This window comes from Trachemys scripta, chromosome 1 (assembly GCF_013100865.1).
Source record: "Trachemys scripta elegans isolate TJP31775 chromosome 1, CAS_Tse_1.0, whole genome shotgun sequence".
NCBI lineage: Eukaryota > Metazoa > Chordata > Testudines > Emydidae > Trachemys > Trachemys scripta.
Window position 1 is genome coordinate 324,101,610 of NC_048298.1, and position 22,655 is coordinate 324,124,264.

A 22,655-nucleotide genomic window follows, 5' to 3' on the forward strand; every position below is an offset into this window, starting at 1 on the left:
AAATTATACAGCACAGTGTCTACACTATCCCCATGTCGATGTGTGGATGTCGACTAAAGCGCTACACCTCTCGCGGAGGTGGAGAACAGAAGTTGATTTTACAAGCCCTTTAGGTTGGCGGAAGGGACTCAGTTGTGTAGACACACACATTATTAACTCGACCTAACGCCGCTTATTTTGACCTAACTTTGTAGTGTAGACCAGGCCTCAGTCCTTTGTCCCAATCTCCCTCCTTGTTCATGGTTGAAGGTTGCGTGAGAGGGCTTTGGGAAAGGACTGATGTTCCCTAGATTTGCAAAGAGCTCTCAGTTTTAACCCATGACCCCTACTTAATATGCCACTTGCTTTAGCTGTTGGGGTTTTTTTTTTTTTTTTTTTTTTTGTGGGGGGGGAGGGGAAGTTTTAACAAGTTTACAAGTCCTTCCCATGTAAATATCAGAAACAAAACAATCATTACCACAGGTAACTTTTGTTTAAAGAGATGTTATACAAGAATATAGTCCTCAGATCTTTCTGTTTAACAGGGGACCTAACCACATCAGCCATACCATCAGGGGCTCGTTCACCTGCCCATTTACCAATGTGATATATGCCATCATGTGCCAGCAATGCCCCTCTGCCATGTACATTGGCCAAACTGGACCATCTCTACGCAAAAGAATAAATGGACACAAGTCAGACACCAAGAATTATAACATTCAAAAAACCACTAGGAGAGCACTTACCTGGACACTCAATAACAGACTTAAAAGTGGCCATTCCTCAACAAAAAAACTTCAAAAACAGATTTCAACGAGAAACTGCAGAACTGGAATTAATTTGCAAACTGGACACCATCAAATTAGGCCTGAATAAAGACTAGGAGTGGCTGGGTCACTACAAAAAGCAATTTTCCCTCTGATACTCACACCTTCTTGTCAACTGTTGGGAATGGGCTCGTTAGCACTGACCCCACCTCCCCCACTTGGTAAGGTAACTCCCATCTTTTCATGTGCTGTAATATCTATACCTGCCTACTGTATTTTTCACTCCATGCATCTGATGAAGTCGGTTTTAGCCCTGGAAAGCTTATGCCCAAATAAATTTGTTAGTCTCTAAGGTGCCACAAGGACTCCTTGTTGTTTTTGATTATACAGAGAGTCTCATGAAAACACTTGTGTCATTTCTAGTGACTTTATTAAATTGAGTACAATCTCTATCTATGGGTTTAACAGACCAGTATGTCTCTCAAATGTTAATATTCAAAACATTTGGACAAATGTGCTGGAGTTTTTGCAGGTGAATATATTTTGAGTACTGAATAAAAAGTACCCACATATCTAAGCTTCTATCTGTCCTCTGTCTATTTGCTGGGTATGTAATCTACGTAATATGCCACCAGCAGCATGTCCCATAAACACGCTCTGATGAGAGGGGGCGTGAGCACAGCACTCCTGTGTGGCTCTGCAGGGATCACACCTCCAGGCACCCCAGATCTATTTGTTTTGATGGTGGGGCCCATAGAGCTCCTGCCCCCTAAATCCTTGTTGCTAGTGGCAGCGTCTGAACCTCTGCAGCGGCCTTTCAGGGCACAAGGAATCAAATATCCCATCTCCTAGAACTGGAAGGGACCTTGAAAGGTCATCGAGTCCAGCCCCCTGCCTTCACTAGCAGGACCAAGTACTGATTTTGCCCCAGATCCCTAAGTGGCCCCCCTCAAGGATTGAACTCACAACCTTGGGTTTAGCAGGCCAATGCTCAAACCACTGAGCTTCATTACCCCCATGTTCTCTCCCTGTTGCTGGCTCAGGGGGGTGCAGCGAAGGGATGGGGGTAGCTCCATCACTCCGGTTCCTGGCTGGGTGGCGCAGGGGGAATGAACCTAGCCCCTGTACTCCAGGCTCTCTCCCCTTTGCCAGCTGGCTGGAGGAGAAGGAGGGAGGCTCAGACTCCCGCTGCCTGGGGTTAGATTTGGGGACGATGGGGGCGGGAAGGCAGAGCCCGCTGTGATTGTTCTGGTGGCCCAGCAGCTGCACGATCCTGGGGAGGCCGCTCTCACACCGGACCAACCTCCTCCGTCCCTCCAGCGCAGGGGGGCAGCCCGGTGACCCTGGAGAAGCAGATGCCGGGATCACCCTCCCTCTCCCGAGCATCTGAGCTTTGACGGGTCCGGGGTGGGGGGGACGGCTGGGAGGAGGCGCTGCCTCCGCCGCAGCCAGGCCCTGGGTTGCAGCTGCTACTTGATCTGCTTCCTGGGTTTGCTTTCGCTTTTGCAGGGTCGCTCCAGGGGCTGAGGTACTTGCTGGTGCTGGGTGATGAGCACGGAGCCCTGCGCTGCCTGGGAACCAGCAGCGAGCAGCACCCGCTCCAGACCCGCCCCTGGGCCAGAGCTGGTGGTGAGGTCCCCCCACCCCCGGATTGCCCCCCATCTCTGCAGCTCCCCAGGTCTCCCCCACCGTTGCAGGTACCTGGGGAAAGCTGCCTCGCTGACCGCTCTGCCTGGGGCTTGCACGGACCAGGTGGAGCCGGGCTCCCGAGGCGATGATACCGCTTTGCAACCGAGCTGGGCGCCGCCTGCTGCGGGTGGCGGGGGCGAGCCAGTGGCTGCCTCTCCTGAGCCCCCCGCTGAGCAGAGGCTGCCATTCGGGGGAAGCCCGGGGCGCCCCCTCCAAGGCCACCAAGAAGAGAGGCTACGACATCACCAGGAACCCCCATCTCAACAAGGTACGTGCCCCGCCTTGCCAGCCCTGGAGCCTGCCCCACGCCCCGGCCGCAGGGTGCTTGGCCCGGCGAGCGCAGTGGATATTGCACCGCGTCCACACTGCAGAGCGGCCCCACGGGCTCGGCTGGGATCGTGCGCGGGGGCACAAGTGCCAGACTCCTCCGGGGCAGGTGCTCGGGGCACGCGGGGACAGCTAGAGACCCAGGGGCTATGGGCTACTTGGCTATTGTTGTTATGGGATGGAGCGCGCCGGGGGGGGGGCCCTCCGCGTGCCATTAACCAATCAAGCCCTGGCCTTGCAGCCGGCTTTTATAGCAGCGGCTTTGATTGGTGCGTGGGGTCCGGCCGCGGACAGGAGCTCAGCTGTCCGCAGAATGAGTGTCCCGAGTGTAGCCCAGGAATGGTTCCAGCTCGGGTCACGGGTTGCGTGAAATAACATAACCCCAGCGTGCGTTTAAATTTCCCTCCCATCACCTCTCAGAACCGTTCACTTTCTGATGGGCCTAGGTATGGCCACAGACACTTGCCTTTTCATTCTGTGGCAGTCTCCCATTTCTTTCTTTCTGTGTGTATTGTGGTAACACTCCGACCCGATTGGAGCCCCCTTGTGCCAGGTACACATTTAACTGAATCGAGCGTGTATTATCCAAAAGAACTCCATTGAACCAAAAATTAGTGCAGGGGGAAAACATGATAGCTCCTTAAAAGACCATTTCTAACAGGTAGGATACTGCAATGCATTTCCCAGTACTTGGTAGTTAGATATAGAACCAGACATTTATTTCTTTGCATTAAGACAAGCAAGTTTGAGTTTGTTTGCTTTGGCTTCATTTGGTTTTTAAGCTTCTCTTGAATGGGTTTATAGCTGTCTGTTCTATGCCCTACATAGTATTTCCCATATGGAAGAGGAAGTCTTGATTCTCAGTATTGCTCGAGCTGCACCATAGACCAACTTAATCGCAGAGTATCCTATGCTGCGTACCTTACTCGGGAAGAACTCACAGGGAATCCAAAATAGGACCTGAAAGTAATTTAGCTATGAATCATACAGCTCCATATTTAGATTTAATTTGAGAATCAAATGTATGTTTCAGCAACGTTGGGTTCAGATTTTTTACATTAATATTGTTACTAATTATTCAAAATACTTTAGCTCTTTTATGGGCTGGATGAATGGACTGTAAGGTGGATAGAAAGCTGGCTAGATCGTCGGGCTCAACGGGTAGTGATCAATGGCTCGATGTCTAGTTGGCAGCTGGTTTCAAGCGGAGTGCCCCAAGGGTCGGTCCTGGGGCCGGTTTTGTTTAATATCTTTATTAATGATCTGGAGGATGGTGTGGGCTGCACTCTCAGCAAGTTTGCAGATGACACTAAACTGGGAGGCGTGGTAGATACGCTGGAGGGTAGGGATCAGATACAGAGGGACCTAGACAAATTAGAGGATTGGGCCAGAAAAAACCTGATGAGGTTCAATAAGGACAAGTGCAGAGTCCTGCACTTAGGACGGAAGAATCTTATGCACTTCTACAGACTAGGGACCGAATGGCTAGTAGCAGTTCTGCAGAAAAGGACCTAGGGGTCACAGTGGACGAGAAGCTGGATATGAGTCAACAGTGTGCTCTTGTTTCCAAGAAGGCTAACGGCATTTTGGGCTGTATAAGTAGGGACATTGCCAGCAGATCAAGGAATGTGTTCATTCTCCTTTATTCGACATTGATGAGGCCTCATCTGGAGTACTGTGTCCAGTTTTGGGCCCCACACTACAAGAAGGATGTGGAAATATTGGAAAGAGTCCAGCGGAGGGCAACAAAAATGATTAGGGGTCTGGAGCACATGACTTATGAGGAGAGGCTGAGGGAACTGGGATTGTTTAGTTTCCAGAAGAGAAGAATGAGGGGGAATTTGATAGCTGCTTTCAACTACCTGAAGCGGGGTTCCAAAGAGGATAGAGCTCTGCTGTTCTCAGTGGTGGCAGATGACAGAATAAGGAGCAATGGTCTCAAGTTGCAGTGGGGGAGGTCTAGGTTGGATATTAGGAAACACTATTTCACTAGGAGTGTGGTGAAGCACTGGAATGCGTTACCTAGCGAGGTGGTGGAATCTCCTTCCTTGGAGGTTTTTAAGGCCCGGCTTGACAAATCCCTGGCTGGGATGATTTAGTTGGGAATTGGTCCTGCTTTGAGCAGGGGGTTGGACTAGATGACCTCCTGAGGTCCCTTCCAACCCTGATATTCTATGATTCTATGAAATCATACCTACCATAAACTTGACAATGATTAGATAGTTAACATGCTGTGAACACTTTTGTACTAATCAAAATTGTCTGTTACCTTATACTCCTGCTGTCTGTTGTATCCACCCATTATGTCTTGTCTCGTACTTGGATTGTAAACTATCTGGGGCAGGGACCATATTTTATTTTAATGTTTGTACACTGCCTAGTGCAATGGGCTGGGGCCTTCAGGTGCTATTTTAATATATATGATTTTGCATCCCCAAATATATAGGAGCACTATGACTCAAGGCAGTTCTGCATATGCAGCTTTGCAGATTATCTATATATTAGGATTCTGGACTTCTGCGTCATTTTGAATCACTCTATGGCAAAATCTGTAAGGCTGAAAAGATTATGAACATTGTCAGCTATACGTGAACACTGATCAATTGCTACTGCTAAAGCGCTGCAGATATTTTTTGTTCAGATGCTATCTTGTCATCTAGCCTTGTGCAATAGTACTTTATGCAGAGCAAAATATCTGGTGTTGCTACTGAGATTACATGTGTTGATTATTACTGAATAATTATTACCTTAACCTTTGAAAGTGAATCACTTGGTATGATGCTATATAGTATTGCTTCAAATTGGCATGGCTCGCACATCCGGTACAAATCATCTCTACATGATATTTCTTTAGAACATGATCCTACTCCCATTGAAGTCAATGGCTAAGCTCCCATTGGGTACTTCCTTAAGAATCAAACCTTTTGTGAAGGGTTTTTTTTCTTCCATGAGTCCTATGGAAGACTCTTGTTAAGAATTAATATACTTGGATGCATGCAGAGGAAGGGAAGAAGAAGAACTTCTGTCAGTGGTGAAATATGTTACAATGTGCAACACCTCAGTTTCAAATTCCATGTTTCTGCCTATCTCTATCTTAGGTACTTATATGGCCCTGTTAGGATAAGAGCTGAGCGCCTCACAATCTTTCATGCATTTATCTTTACAACACCCCTGTGAGGTAGGGAAAATCTGCTCATTATGGTCCATGGTTTATATATATCTATAGATATAGATATATATACCTGTATAGGGCTCTCCAGTAAACTGGAGCTATGTACTTTGTTCTTTCTGAGCAATTCAGAACAGGCTTTTATTTCTTTACTGGACATAGCACAGAATATTATAATTACTAAAGAATAAACTATCTTCATTTGAGGTGGGATGTTCCAGGCAGTTTATCCAACTTATCTGTGATCACGGAATGCTATGTGATAAGAATCATAGCTGCTGCTTTGGTTTCAGGTCTGAGTCTGCTGTTTTTATGTGAATTTCCCAGTTAGGGGTCTGGTTAGGTTTCCAGATGCTCTTGCGTTTTCAGATAGCAGAAATGTAGTGTTGTACTGTGTAATGAGCACCTTGGTGCTCTACACTCTGTATTGGCTGCTGTGGTAGCCTAATAGCTCCCCGGTGAAGTTTAAGGTGTGGGGTTTGACGTCTACATTAATGGCTTAGGACGCCATTGGCCAAAAGACTGTCTCTTTGCAGCAACAGAGGGTCCTGTGGCACCTTTAAGACTAACAGAAGTATTGGGAGCATAAGCTTTCGTGGGTAAGAACCTCACTTCTTCAGATGCAAGACACGAAAGCTTATGCTCCCAATACTTCTGTTAGTCTTAAAGGTGCCACAGGACCCTCTGTTGCTTTTTACAGATTCAGACTAACACGGCTACCCCTCTGATACTATCTTTGCAGCAGAGTCACATGGGGAGTGAGTTAGTTTAGTAACCAGTGTAAAGGGTTGAGCTCTATTGGTTTAATACAAAGGGAGCTGTTGTCGGGGCTCTCTGTGAGGGCCTTTCAAACTTGAAACTCACACCTGCCCTTTTGCCTAAAATAGCCTGAATCGACTGATATTCAGGGGAGACCACAAAGCCCAAGAATTTTATTTCTAAGTATTTGTCGAGGATATTTAGAGCTTGGGATGTGGTGGTTGGAGCTTTAATTTTTGGGGTCTCAAATCCTTATGATCGATATTTACCGCCAGTTTGCAAATCCTTATGACTTAAAAGTGCACCAGTATGTCCTGCCTGAGTTGGACATATTGCAACCTCTTTCAGCAAGCACAAAGGAAAGATGGTCTTGTGGCTAAGGCAGAGGACTGGGATTCAGGAGGCCTAGGTTCTGCTACCAGTTCTGTCACTGACTTCCTATGTGGTTTTGGAGAAAGACACATGGAAAGGAATTTTCAAGTGACCTCTTTTGGATGCTCTGCAGAGGATTTGAGCAGCCAGCTTTAGACACACCTACCACAAGGGACACTTTCAAAGAACAACATGGCTGGATGCTTAAAAACATGATTTCAGGACAGGCATCCAAGCTATTTGAAAGCTCGGGCTCGGCTGCGCACAAGATGCTGGGATTTTCACAAGCTTACTCCTGTGTCTCTCCAAGTGCTGCCGTTCTCCCCTTCTGTAAATGTTACTGCATTTCCTCCCGTCCAAAATCACTCAAGATGCTAGGGCACCCTTGGCCTACTGAGGCAATACAATGAGGTTACTGCCCTCAAATTGATAGAAAAGCCTCAAAAATAGATGGAGGGGAGGAGAGAGGAATTAGTCACTGGGTTTTTTAAAAGTGCAGATATAGCAGCTTTTAATTTCCTGTCCTTGAATGTGGCAGAAGTAGAACATGAAACACATAAGGGATGGTGTCTACACACATTTGCTAACATTTTCAAAAGCTTGGGCAGATGCAGATGCAGATAGGCATTTGGGCCACTATCTAGGGGTTCAAGTGGTAGTTGAACGTCCAAGGGATTTTAGCCATGCTCAAGTTGCCTAAGAAGCCATTGGTGGGATTTTCAAAAGCAGTCATTTAAATTTCCTGGGTGCTCCATACTTATGTTCTTATAGATTGTAATCATCATTCTTAACCTTCTCTTTGTTAAGCTAAATAGATTGAGCTCCTTGAGTCTATCACTATAAGGCAGGTTTTCTAATCCTTTAATCATTCTCGTGGCTCTTCTCTAGACCCTTTTCAATTTATCAACATCTTTCTTGAATTGTGGGCACCAAAACTGGACCCAATATTCCAGCAGTGGTTGCACCAATGCCAACTACAGAAGTAACAACCTCTCTACTCCTATTTGAGATTCCCCTGTTTATGCATCCGAGGATCACATTAGCTCTTTTGGCCACGGTGTCACACTAGGAGCTCATGTTCAGCTGATTATCCACCACAATCCCCAAATCTTTTACAGAGTCACTGCTTCCCAGGTAGAGTCCTCCATCTTGTAAATATGGCCTACATTCCTTGTTCCTAGCTGTATACATTTACATTGAGCTGTATTTCTAAGACAGCGAAGGTGTTTGGAGTTGTTTGTAGCAATACTAATGTAACAAATTTGAATGCAACATTCCAGAAACGTACAGTAACTCCTCACTTAATGTTGTAGTTATGTTCTTGAAAAATGCGACTTTAAGTGAAACGATGTTAAGCAAATCCAGTTTCCCATAAGAATGAATGTAAGGGGGGGGGGGGTTAGGTTCCAGAGAAATTTTTTTTGGCCATACAGTACAGTAAAGTACAATAGTTGGGAGGTGCCCCCGCCTTACCCCACACAGGCACAGCCCACTGGCACTGGAGACAATGGGGCAGGCAAGGAGGCTGAAGGTGCTGTAGGCTAGGAGAAGCACCTTGTGCAGCAGCAGTGGCAGCTTCCCCTACTCTGCAAGCACCAGGGGCGGGGGGCTCAACCCTCAGCCCGCCCACGCCCCCCCTTCCTCCAAGCCCCCACCCTTAACCCGCCTCTTCTTCCCCCCTCCTCCCTCTTTACTGTGCACGCCGCATCCTCACACCTCCCCCCTCCCTCCCCTGCCTCCTGCCTGCGGCAATCAGCTGGCTTGCGGTGTTCAGGAGGCAGGGGAGGGAGCGGGAGCCTGTGCGCTGGTCCTCACTCCTCTCCCTCCCTCCTGCCCGCGGCAATCAGCTGGCTTGCGGTGTTCAGGAGGCAGGGGAGGGAGGGGGAGCCTGTGCGCTGGTCCTCACTCCTCCCTCCTGCCCACAGCAATCAGCTGGCTTGCAACCTTCAGGGGCAGAAGGGAGGGAGAAGGAGCGAGGACTCAGGCTCCCCCCTTCCTCCCCTGCCTCCTGCCCACGGCAATCAGCTGGTTTGTGGCGTTCGGGAGACAGGGGAGGGAGGGGGAGCCTGCGCACTGAGTCCTTGCTCCTCCCTCCTCCCTCCTGAACGCTGCAAGCCAACTGATTGTCGCGGGCAGGAGGCGTGGGGAGGAGGGGGAAGGCGCTGATCTGTGGGGTCTGCCGGCAGGCGGGAGGCACTGGGGGTGGTGGGGGCGTAGAGGAGCTGATTGGGGGCTGCCAGCTGTGGACAAAGTAGGCAGTCAAATGACCTTATAGCGAAGCATTGCACAACTTTAAATGGAGCATGTTCTGTAATTGAGCAGGGACATAAGATCGAAACAACATTAAGCGAGAGGACGTTAAGTGGGGAGTTACTGTATGTGTGCATATGGTAGGAGCAGCTTGTGGCCCTCAGAGACATAGTATGGGTTCTCGAGGCCAGAGTGGCTGCACTGTGGGAGCTAAGGGAGACAGAAGGGTACACAGAAGAGACTTTCAGGGACACAATAGAGCAGTATCCCCACCAGCCTCACAGACTTTGTGCTGTTAAGGAGGATGAAAGTCTCAGGGAAGGAGAACAGCAAGCTGGAGCAGAGGGAAACAATCTCATATCTGGGGCTGTGAGCTGTCCTTCTCGATGATGTCATGGTCTCCTCTCGCATTGAGGTTAGCCCTGAAGGGGAGGGAACTCCAGATATAAGGCAGAGCTAGGTCAGCGGTTTTCAAACTGTGGGTCGGTAACCCCAAAGTGTGTCGTGACCCCATTGTAATGGGGTCGCCAGGGCTGTCTTAGGCTTGCTGGGGTCCGGGGCTGAAGCCGGCCAGGACCCAAGCCAAAGCCTGCGGGCTTCAGCACTGGGTGGTGGGGCTCAGGTTACAGGCCCCCTGCCTGGGGCTGGCATTTGGTTTTGGCCCCCCAGCTAGGGTGACCAGATGTACCGATTTTATAGGGGCAGTCCCGATATTTGGGGCTTTATTTTATATGGGCCCCTATTACCTCCCACCCCCTGTCCCAATTTTTCACAGTTGCTATCTGGTCATCCTACCTGCGGCCTGGGGCAGTGGGGCTTGGGCTTTGCCCTCCACCCAGGGCAGCAGGGCTCAGGTGGGCTCAGGCTTCAGTCCTCCCTCCTGGGGTCGTTCAGTAATTTTTGTTGTCAGAAGGGGGTTGTGGTGCAATGAAGTTTGAGAACCCCTGAGCTAGGTAGTAGTAATGGGGGATTCGATTATTAGAAATCTAGATAGCTGGGTTTGTGATGACCAGGAGAACCACATGGTAAATTGCCTGCTGGGTGCAAAGGTTGTGGATCTCATGAGACACTTAAACAGATTTGTGTGCTGTACTGGGGAGGAGCCGTACTGGTTTTGGTATGTATAGGTACCAATGACCCAGGGAAAGGAAGGAAAGAGGTCTTGGAGGCCAAATTTAAGCTGCTAGGTAAGAGATTAAAGTCCAGGACCTCCATGGTAGCATTTTCTGGAATACTTTCAGTTCAACCCTTAGTGCCAGAAAGACAGGCAGAACTTCAGGGTCTTAATGTGTGGATGAGATGATGGTATCAGGCAAAGGGTTTTAAGTTGATTAGAAACTGGGGAACCTTGTGGGAAAGAAGGAACCTGTACAAGAAGGATGGGCCAAAAATGGAACCAGACTGCTGGCATGTAAAATTAAGAGTTGTAGAGGATTTTTTAAACTAAGAGCTGGGGAAAGGCGATGTGCAGGGGAGCACACGGGTCGAGCATACGGGATTAAATCCTCAGGGATGAGTTTAGTAAAAGGGGAACTCTATATCCTAGTAAAAAGGGTAGGAAAGAAGTTGGTAAAGTACAGGTAGGAGGCAGTGAGGAACAGTCAAATGTAAAAGAGTCCCATTTACATATAACACATGAAAGCAAGTAACTGAATATTGACAAAATGTACAAGTGCTTATATACAAAAGCTAGAAGTCTAAATAGAGAGGCCAGGTTGGTGAGGTACCATCTTTTATTGGACCAACTTCTGTTAGTGAGAGAAACAAGCTTTTGCATTTATGCAGTGCAGTACAGCTCTATGTAATGTCAAAAGCTTGTCTCCCTCACCAATAGAAGTTGATCCGACAAAAGATGGTACCGCACCCACTTTGTCTCTCTAGTATCCTGGGACCAACATGGCTACAACAACACTGCATATAGAAGTCTGAATACTAAGATGGATGAACTAGATGACCTGGCATTAAATGAGGTTATTGATATAATAGGCATTGTGGATACCTGGTGGAATGAGGATAATCAGTGGAACATGGTGATACCAGTGTGACGCTGGCAGACCGGGTACCAGCTCATGCCAGGTTCCCCATATCTCCACTGAACACTGACAAAGGCATAGCTGGAACCAGTCTGGGTCCTCTCTGTGTTAGTATTGTTTAAATAGGTATTTGTGTTTAGACGTTACTGAATGCTTTGAATTAATCTCATTTATAACATCTGGATCCCAGATTGTAACAGAATATTTGAGCAGTTGCATTGTAAGTCTCTATAACCATGTAGCTCCCCAGACAGGAGAGAGACATTAAGGCTATGTCTACACTTGCAGAGTTTTTGCGCTGTCAGTTTCACCGGTGATAGGGAACCAGTGAAAGAAAAGCGCTGGTTTGTGTACTCACTCACTTCCACGGGCGTCAGATAGTGTCTACATTTGCAGCACTTCCATCGCCGATGAGAGCAGCGCACTGAGGGCAGCTATCCCATAGTGCAGCTCTCTCCATTTTGATGATAGGTCTTGTGGGAAGGGGGAGTGAGCACAGGGTCCAAGCGGGGGATTGTTTTCCCCATGGAGCAGCCATGGTCACTTGGCCAGATGAGCACTTGCAAACAAAACAGGAAAGGGAATTTCAAAGTTCCCAGGGCTTTACAGGGGGAGGGGTGGACGTCTCTTTACCTGGCATTAGAGCAACAGAGCTGTGGCCAGAGTGATCACCCTAGGCACTGTGGGATATCCTCCGGAGGCTAAAAGCTATTTAAACAGGAAGAATGTGTCTTCAGTTGCACATCACCGCGAAAGGATTAGCGGTAAGAACTGTTCGCCTCTCGTGGAGGTGGTTTTTTGTTTGCGGCGAAGCTTCCGAGTTTCACCGCAAGAAGTCATTGGCAAGTGTAGACGCTCCCACAATTTTTGTGCAAAAAAGGGATTTTTTGCGCTTTAAATGGCAAGTGTAGACATGCCCTAATTAGTGTGAATGCAGATCTCCAACATAAGGTGTTATGTCCTGCCTGTCAAGGAAGACCCATCAACATTAGATGGACTAGAGTGGAACATTAAAGAGGGCAAAAGACTCTGGCTATGTCTACACTACCACGGTAAGTTGACCTACGCTACGCAACTCCAGCTATGTGAATAATGTAGCTGGAGTCAATGTATATTAGGTTGAGTTACCTCGGGGTCTACACCACGGGGATCAATGGGAGAAACTCTCCCATCAACTTACCTTACTCTTCTCATCGGGGGTAAAGTACAGGGGTCGAGTGGAGAGCGATCTGCTGTCGATTTGGCGGGTCTTCATTAGACCCGCTAAATCGACCGCTGGTGGATTGATGTCAGAGCGTCGATCCTGGCTGTAGTGTAGATGTAGCCTTTGTTGTTTACTCTCTCCCCTCCTGCCATGAAGATGAGACTTACTGAATTCCTCCCACCAGCTGAGTTTGCCATTCAAATGAGAAGTAGGGAATGGAATAAAAAGCCCTAACAAGGAGGAACTATAGCTTTATGCTGCTTGGATTCTGTGGGCAAGGATTACTAGGCATAAGCAAAAGATCCCCAGTGCATAGCCTGGGTTAGCCCTAAGGACATATAGAGTTTTCTTATCATAGAAGCTTTTATTACTTTTTGAAAGGTAAGACTGGGACTCATTTGTGTGTATATATGTTTGGCTGCTTTAACCTTGTAAAGAACTGTCCTATTTAATTTTCCTATTAATAAATCTGTATATAGTTTATTACAGAATTGGCTACAAGTGTTGTCTGTGGTGTGAGATCTTAAGTTCTATTGACCTGGAGTAAGTGACTGGTTCTCTAGGACTGGGAGCAACCTGAATATTGCTGTAATCCTTGGTATAAGGGACCATGTATCACAAAGGCATGCTCACCTGGGTGGCAAGACAGACTGGAGTTCCCAAGGGGACTGTCTGTGACTCCCTGTTATAGTGTGGGATGAGTTTGCACTTTGTAATTGGTTGGTTCTAGGTACAGAACTCATAGCCAATTTGGGGTTTGTGCCCTCGGTTTTAACAGTCTGCCCTGAGGTTGGTACACATGCTGTTGAGCCACTGCAACTTGACGACCAGGGTACAAAATATATAGGCATGAAAGAGTAGGTCCCACTAGTGGGGGAGTAGCACTGGATGTGAAAGAAAGCACAGAGTCAAATAAAGTAAAAATCTTAAATGACTCAAACTGTACCATAGAATTTCTATGGATAGAAATGCCATGCTTGAATAATAAGAGTATAACAGTAGGAATAAACTACTGAGCATCTGACCAGGATGGTGATAGTGACTATGAAATGCTCAGGGAGACAGAGAGGCTACAAAGGCAGAAAATCCAGTAATAATGGGGGATTTCAACTATCCTCATATTTGAGTGGATATATGTCACGTCAGGAGTGGATGCAGAGATAAAATTTCTAGACACCATAAATGACTGCTTCTTGGAGCAGCTAATCATGGAGTCCACAAGGCGAGAGGCAATTCTTGATTTAGTCCTAAGTGGAGCATAGGAACTAGTCCATGAGGTAAATATAGTTGAATTGCTCAGTAATAGCATCCGTAACATAATTAAATTTAACATTCATATTGGTGAGTTTCTTCTGCATTTTCCATAGTAGCATTTAACTACACAAAAATGAAGAAGATAGTTAAATGGAAATTAAAAGGAATAGTCACGAGGGTGAAATGCCTGCAAACTGCATGGAGACAATTTAAAAACACCATAATAGAGGCTCAAATTAAATTTATACCACAAATAAATTTTTAAAAAAAGACACTGACTAAGCAGCAAAGTAATATAGGTGGTTAGAAGCAAAAAGGCATCTTTACAAAAATGGAAGTCAAATTCTACTGAGGAAAATAGAGGGAGCATAAACTCTGGCAAATCAAGTGTAAAAGTATAATTAGGCATGCAAAAAAAGAATTTGAAGAGCAACTAGCTAAAGACAGAAAAACTAACAGGGAAGTTATTTAAGTACATCAGAAGCAGGAAGCCTACCAAACAGTTGGTAGGGCCTCCAGACCATTGAGCTGCTAAAGGAGCACTCAAAGAAGACCAGCCAGTGTGAAGAAGCTAAATGAATTCTTTGCATCAGTCTTCCCCTCAGAGGATTCCCAGACTGAGGTGTCAATAGAGGAGATTTTGGAACAAATTGTTTAATTAATCTGTAATAAATCACTAGGACCAATGTATTTATCCAAGAGTTCTGAAAGAACTCAAATCCAAAATTGCATACCTACTAACTGTGGTATGTAACTATCACTTAAATCAACCTCTGTACCAGATACTGGAGGACAGCTAATGTAACACCCATTTGAAAAGGCTCCAGAGGTGATCCTGGCAATTATAAGCCAGTATGCCTAATTTCAGTACCAGGCAAATTGGTTAAAACTATAGGAAAGAACAGAATTATCAGACACATAGATGAACATGATATGTTGGGGAAGAGTCAACAGGTTTTTTTAATAGAAAAATCATGCTTTAATCTATTAGACTTCTTTGAGGTGTCAACAAGCATGTGGAGAAGGATGAAACAATCAATACAGTGTACTTGACTTTGAGAAGGCCTTTGACATGGGCCCTCACCAAAGGCTCTTAAGGAAAGTAAGCATGGATAACAGGGAAGGTCCTCTCATGGATCAGTAACTGGTTAAAAGTTAAGAAACAAAGGATAGGAATAAATGATCAGTTCTCACAATCGAGAAAGGTAAGTAGTGGGGTCCCCCGAGGATCTGTGCTGGGACCTCTCCCATTCAAGGGGATGAACAGTGAGGTGGCAAAATTTGCAGATGATACAAAATTACTCAAGAGAATTAAGTCCAAAACTGACTGCGAAGAGTAACAAAGGGATCTCTGTTGGAAGAGAGGATACTGCACTAGATGGACCAGTAGTCTGACTCAGTATGGTTATTCTTATGACTGAGCTGATGCACCCACTAGATATATACAGATGTCCTCACTTTATGTATGTTAGAGGCCTGCGTGCACAGTATAAACAATCTATTTTCAGATATCTTTGGAGAGTGTCCAAATCCCCAGGATTTGGGACAAGCAGAGGTGGTGAGAAAAATGGCTTAGAAAATAAGGGAGCAAGAGGAATCTAACTACTCAGATCCAAAATCAACACCATAGTCACAGAAATTATGCCCCTCCAGGAAGAGCTACTGATTAAACACTCAAAAGCCCTTTCTGCCAACACAGAGCAGAGGCTTTCTACTCAGGATGTAAGCTGGGTAAATACTCTGGGGGAGGAAATGGCAGGACATAGGGATTCTGGATTTATAGCCAACGCAGTCATAAACACCGCCTGTCCCTCCTGGATGGCCAACAGCTATCTCACTGATGGATTAATTGTGTCTTGTATCTCTATACCCCGTATTTTCTGTCCTTGATCCTCTCCAGGGGTTGTATGACAGCTACAGTATCCAGTATAGAAGGGATATTGTCCAAGATGCAGAACTCCTGCATCACTTTGGTGTAAGGCCTGTCTATCCCTAGAAAAGCAACCGTGATCTGTGTCACAGACACCGACTTCAGTAGCATCTTCAGTGTGACCTTTTGCAAGGGCCGTGTGGCAAGGATGTAGAACCCCAGCACAGATTGGGTTGGCAAGGGCCTGGCTCCTCTGACTGCCCTATCTGTGATCAACTGAAGGGGGAGAAGGTGGTGCTGGGTAGATTTAGAGGTGAACCTGCACACCTGTGCGACCTGTTCCTGGCTGAGCATGAAGACTTTTCTCTGGGAATCTTGAACTCTGTTAAGGAGGCTGAGGCACCTTTTCCTGCTATTTTCCTCCCCAGAGTTGTCTCATGATACACAGCCCTCGTATGGTCAGGTGCTGTATCCTCTTCCTTGTGCCATCTAGGGTTTGTCTGGGGCCTTTTGGCACTGGGGCAATTCAAGTAAGAAGACAGTTTACTGATTGTTACTTATTACACATTCTGGCTGCGTTGATCCATAAATGTGTTCTATTCACCCCAGTTTTTCCAGGGCTGTGGTGAATCCACCTGCTGTGCCTCCCTGGGTGCAAATGCATTTAGGCAGCTAACTGAGCTGCAAGAGGTATAAACTCATTAGCCAAACAGCTCCCTCTTGGACCACACATTTGTGGAGGCTCAAGAATTAAGTTATTGCTTCCAAAATCAATTGTATTTTTCCTCCCGCACCAAACTGCCTTAAGTTCTGCATTATTCAGTTGGTAGCTTAGGGATTACTCATGAAGTTCGCTGAAATGTCCACTCTTGAGCCAAATCAATGTTTTCCTTTGAAGATCTGCCATTGCAAACACTAAAGACATGATGATCTGGAAGTGAGCACTTTTTAGAGGATGGCAGAATATTGGTGTTATTGTTCCTGTCAGCCTCTCGAATAGATAACATGCTTTTCTGACAGCTGCAGTGCCGATGCAGTGGGTAGAAGGAGGTCTCTTATATGTCTGGCTAATATATTATAGTTTGTCTGTACACTGATTGCCCTCTTGGACTTTTCATGCAGTCTATCTTGGGGACTTATACAAAACCAAATTGACTAGTTTGGATACTTACGAATGAACCCAGTTAGGGGGAGGGAAATTAACTCCCTCACTGCTGGTTTCTGCTGCAGCATCATTGGAATGTACCACTGGAATCTGGCGAATCATTAGAACGCCAGAGTGTTCTTTCAAGCTTTTCCATCCACTCTCTGGGTGCAGAGTTAGGCTGAGTGCTTCTGGGTATCCCATCCCTAATGTTCCACTGGAATGTTGGGAATCAGTAACACAACCTGGTGCACATGGAGCCATGTGGGTGCTACCAAATAGGTGAGGCAGCACTTAAGGGGTTAAGTCTAAAATTAGCCAGAATAATAAGATGGGTGTATGTAGGGCAAAATGAGGCATTGAGGTGACTGGCTATCAAGGTGACGAGCATGGTATAAGATGGGTGCTGAGACTGGGTGGGTGCTAAGACTGAATCACAGTAGGCTTCTGTGTCTATGCTCTGAGCTGTGGGGAGGGGAGGATCTCTATCCTTTCTATTCAGTTGATGATCTAGGTGTAGGATGGGAAGAGTTTTGAGCTTGTGCTTTTGATTTGTAAGGAGTCCCCTTCTGGCTGCCAAACAGATGGTTGCTTTTCCATCACGGTATTCCTCAGCCTGCAGTACCCCAGGAGATTACCCTGACTGGAACAAACAACACCTGAGGCAGTTGTGTTCCCTAGAAGGTTATCCTTTTTAAGCCTTGTTTGGTCTAGAGCTAATACATTCATAATCCATGGTGCTGGCTAGTGGAGCACGCAGCATGCCGAGTCTCTGCTAATATTTGACGTGGAGAGAAATGTCTCCTCCAGCTCTGCAATTACTGGGTCAAATTCATCCTGGGTGAAACTCCATTGACTTTATTGGCATTACAGCAAGGATGAATTAGCCTCTGTATCCTGGGAGATCTCTTTCATTCCAGATCCACCACTGCTTTGTCACTGTTTATACAAGGCCCTGCATATACAATGCGCAGCTTCTAGTTCGCTTCCAAAAATTTCCTGCTAAGGGCAGATTGTAGCTTTTTGGGACAGAGAAGATGAGTCAAGGATATTGAATGTAGGAAGCAACTGACGACCGCAATCTAAAACGCTGCTGATCGTATTATGAACAAGCAACTTACGTAAGGCACGAACTGGGTTTGGCTTGTGAGCACTTCTGTCTTTTGACTTGGCAGCCACTTCTGGTACTTCTTATGTGTATCCAAGGCATGCTAGGAGAGTGTAAACTTCCCTGTCTATAGACTTTGCAACACTTACCTGTCTCATAATCCCTTGCAGGCTGGATCACTGCAGTGTTCTCTACTTGGAAAGTAGGTGGTGATGAATGCAGTGCATTCTCCTCTTCAGTCTGGGGTCCTAGAAGGGTATAATGTTGGTGCTCTGAGATCTGCCCTGGTCACATCTTTACTTCCGGGTGAAATATACGATTTTGGGTTGTGCTTTGTCTCTAGGGCCCAAAATGTGTTGGGACCATTTGAGGGGCTGCCTCTCCTTCAAGTGTCCATCACAATGATTAGGACGTTCCTGCTGTCTGTTCCTGGTATCAAACCATACAAACACAGTGGCTGTGTAGAAGGGAGAATGGCGGTGATCGCGACATGGTGAAATCTGACACCATGAGTTTGGGGGGGAGGCTCTGCTCCAGCAGAAACTCCTGGGAGCATAAAGCCTGACTTAACCTTAGTGAATCTTGGAGCATAGACCAGCTTAGCTCTACTGCAATCTTTGGCTGGTCCAGAGAAGGAGGCAGGGCTTTGGCCCTGCCCAGTTGTCTCCCTGTGGGAAGGCTAGTGTAGTTGATGAGGTTAGTTGCATGCACTTTGGGCATAAGGAATGAGATTAGTTCCTGCACAAGGGGACAGGAATAGTCTTGTACCTTATTCTCTCCCGTACGCTAGCACACCCATACAGGGTCTGTCATAGTCGAGCCTGGAAGGTGTTTTGACTGTCCGCACCCTAACTGAAAGTTCTTTAATGGTGAAGGAAGCCAAGCTATGCTCAGTGACAGGTGTGGCTCCTGATATAGCAACTCTTGAGCCAACACCCCCTTTCTATTCCCCTCCCTTCCCTCCCGCACATCAGAGAAGTTGTATCTACATCCATACTTTGCTTCACAGGCCTGTGTTTATTCTGATGTGTTCCAGATCCATTCTCAGAAGTCCTTTGGTGCTGTGAACAAAGCACAAAAGATGCTCTCTATGTGCTGGCATGCGTCCTAAAACAGCGGGAAGCAAGGTCAACGTTTCAATAACATGTGATCATGCTGTCCCCAAATACTTGCTCAGCAGCCTGGTTCAAGAGGCACCGTCCTAGCATTTTGTTACTGACGTACGCAGGGAAATGGGAGAAAATGCACTTGTGGCTGCAGGGACCCTTCATGCAATGCTCTGCAATACTGGAGGAATGTGATGTGTTTTGTGTTTGATTCTCAATCCACTGATGCTATGAAACTTACAAAATGCAACACTCATAGGCTTTTAAATCCAGTAGTGGAGAATGAGGTTTTGGTGGCTAATGTTTAGCAGCCCTCTGCAGCAATATTAGCTAACCCTTATTTTCATGGAGTCCAGCTGGTGCCTCTTACCCTCATTTCAAAGTGCTAATAGCAGCATGACTTGTCTACACTAGGGGTGAGTATCTTTGCTGCTATCCTGGTGGCTGACCAGCAACCGTGGCTGTAGTCAGGGCAAATCCCCGATGTACACTAGGCCTTGGAGCCTAACATGCCCTAACAATAAAGAATTTGGACTGAACTGAATGATCAGAGAGAGACCTGGATGCTCACCCTAAAGGTCGTGTTTGTATATCAGGGCTTAAGCCTGGACTACACTGGAAATGGTTGCTAGCCTAGCAGTGTTAGTTAAGGGTGGGATTTTGTGATGTTTCTGTGCTACCAAAAGCCCTCGTGTCAGATACGTTTATATCAACAAAAAAAGCTTGTGCTGGGATAGCTTATTTCACTTGCTGAGCCAGTATGAGCTACACCAGCGAAAGCACATTTGTGCTGATAGAAGTTGTGTCAACACTCGGAGGGTTTTGCCTGTATAGCTATAGTGGCAAAACTTTTACACATAGACTAGGCCTTAATCATTCTGACAGGCCAGTGTGAGGAAGCCAGTGCTCCTGCTGCTTGTGCTGTACCAGTTCTGTGGACAGATAAGCGCTTGCTCGTTGTTAGCCCTTTGCAAATAAATAAGAAGAGAGGGCAACTTTCACAGGGCAATAAATTCACACACAGAAAAACGGGAACAAAATAATGAACAAGAATTGTAACTCAGACCAAAAACCATCTCTGGAATTTAAATTGAAATCTCAGGTTAGAAAGCAAGTTACACTGTAAAAATGAAAACCCATAAAGTACAGAGGTTCCCTAGTTTGGCAACTTCTTATGCTTTTTACCCCACCCCCACAGTTCTTCTTTAAGAAAAGTTTGCTCTCTTCAAGCCAGGCTCAGTCATTTTGTGCCTGGGCTGAATCTAGGGTGTGTGTGTGTGTGTGTAAAAGAGAAACATATTTAAAACAACATGAGCTATTATTTGAAAACTGCAGCAATAACGGTTTTCATAATACTGTACTTTAAATGTATCTCTAGCTGTGTGTTATAGCACATTCAACATTACCTTTTATTAGGGCCTGCCCCCATTGAAGTCAGTGGCAAACAACCAGTAGAGTTCACTGGGAAATTGATGGATTCATGATGTCTGAGGAAGACTTTGGGCTGATGAATTCTGTATGTGGGGTGTGTCCCTGTAGAGTTTCTTCTCTTAGGAGCTGATCCAAAGCCAGTTGAAGACCATGGGAGATTTTTTTTTGTATTGCCTCTCATGGGCTCTGGATCTGGCCCTTAATAAGTAGCACACAGTAATTATAGCTACTGGGTAACATTGTCATTGACCTTCTGTGAGTTATGCACTGTAAAACATACACTGGTAAGTGAAATATTAATAGAAATAATGAGTCTGGGTTCGATGCACCTGGAATTTTAACATTTTCATTTTCAAGTGGCTGTTGAGAACACGGGGGTGGGGGGCAGTGGGATGGGGTGTTGTTTGTTTATTTTTGTTCTAGACATGTCATTGGATTTGCCACGCATTAGTGCCTCTCTTGAAGATACCGATGTAATTGATGATTCAGTGGCTGAGCTATTGCATTGGTTTTGTGGCAGACTCACGTCTGAGATTGACTTCTGCGGTCTCGTTCTTTGTGCCTTACAGATTTGGTGCTCACTGGGCCAGATGCAGCTCTGGTGTTAGCAGGTGCAACTCTGACTTGTTTTTGGATGGAAAGAATGCAAACTGAATTTCTCTGGAGCCCCTCTTTGTAGGCAGCCATAAAGCATCATTAAACTCTTAACTGACGTTGCCACCATTTTGGCTGGTAGGGTTGGTTCAGAGCTGCTGCTGCTACATAAGGAGAAGATGGGAACTCGAAAGAAAAGACAAACAATGTGTTGGAATGAAGGCATGGGAAACCTGACTAATTCCACTCTTGAACTGTCCTAGAGCCTGATCCTATGAGCTACTGAGTGCTCAGGACCCCTCTGGATTGAGATCCTGATGTTCAGAGTCCTTGCTTATGGAGAGAAGCACCCCTTAGTCCTACGTGCCCTTGGGATAGCAATTCCTGGGGACTTACTTGCTAATAGAAATACAGTGTTAAAGTTTATTCTTTAGTGGGAGCAGCCCATAAGAGTTTAAATCCGTTACAGAGGATGATGGAAAAAGGAGTTATGTAGCAGCCTTCAGTAAAAAGTTTAATTATGTGAAGTCAACTTATTTTTCCATTTGTTTCTGCTTCCTGCCTACTCTGCCCTTGTTTTTCCATAGCTATTTAATATAATGTTGAGATGAGAGGGTATCTACATTAGATTTCTTTTGGACTTTGATTTACTGATCTCAAGGCAGATTGGACTTAAACATGCAAGATGAGTTTATAGAGCTTAAATAGGATAACTTTGGACATTAAACTTGACCCTTATCCTGATATCTTTAATTACCACATGCATCGTTTCTGTTCTGCTTTTCTTTCATTTGCTGATGTGGTCAAATTATGTAAGCTCTTTTTAAAAAAATATCAGCATGGATTTCACAGTGATATTAATTTGTTCCTGTTTTGGAGCCAACTAGGGCAAAATTACTAAACCTTTACAGCATTTCTTAAACTCCAAGCCTGCATGTTGCTTTTTTAACAAAATAATGGGGGAGATTTTCAAAGACCCAGTTAGCAGTAATCTCCTCCCAAAACCCGTTATTCTGGCATCTGCAGAAGACTAAACATGATTCATCTAAATTTTTTACTTTGCCTTTGATAAGGGATGAAATACCTAGGGCAAGCCAAACTAGTAAATTAGTTGTCATTATGCTGCAATGAATGTAGTTGACTGTAGAGTAGTTCCAGCTTGTTTTGGGGTAGGTGGCATTGGGGTTATTTAAGCAATGAATTTGTGCTTGCTGAGGTGCATGGATGTAAGGCCAAGTTCTGTCCCTGGCACCTTGATATCAGTGGGAGACACAAGAGTGTCCAAGAGCAGAATTTTCGCCTGTTTATAAAATATTGACTATTCTAATACCCAGGAGTATAGAGAACCCTCAATATCCAGGATCATGGTTAAGGAGGAGAGTTAAGTATAGCATGTTTAAAGAGGCAAAACCAAATCTTAAGGCCAAATCCTGATATCATTGAAAGCAATGGCAAAAGTCCCATTGATTTCAGGAGGACCAGCATTGAGCCCTTGGGTGTAGCAACACACTTGTGTATCAAATAGACTGTTATTTCCATTGTCACCGAGAGGGGCAAATGACATGAATGATTGTTTATAACACCTAATGTGTTCCTAAT

The 22,655-nt window shown here is 45.8% G+C and overlaps 1 protein-coding gene across 1 annotated transcript in view; it reads left to right on the plus strand.

Moving 5' to 3' along the window:
- The first annotated feature begins 2,156 nt into the window (after nt 1-2,156).
- Nucleotides 2,157-22,655, plus strand: part of ME3 (malic enzyme 3) — a 194,600-nt gene continuing 174,101 nt past the window's right edge. Inside the window, exon 1 of the mRNA XM_034759001.1 lies at nt 2,157-2,703. Coding sequence (XP_034614892.1) covers nt 2,521-2,703 — 183 coding nt within the window. The 5' untranslated portion in view covers nt 2,157-2,520. The remainder of the gene's footprint in view (nt 2,704-22,655) is intronic.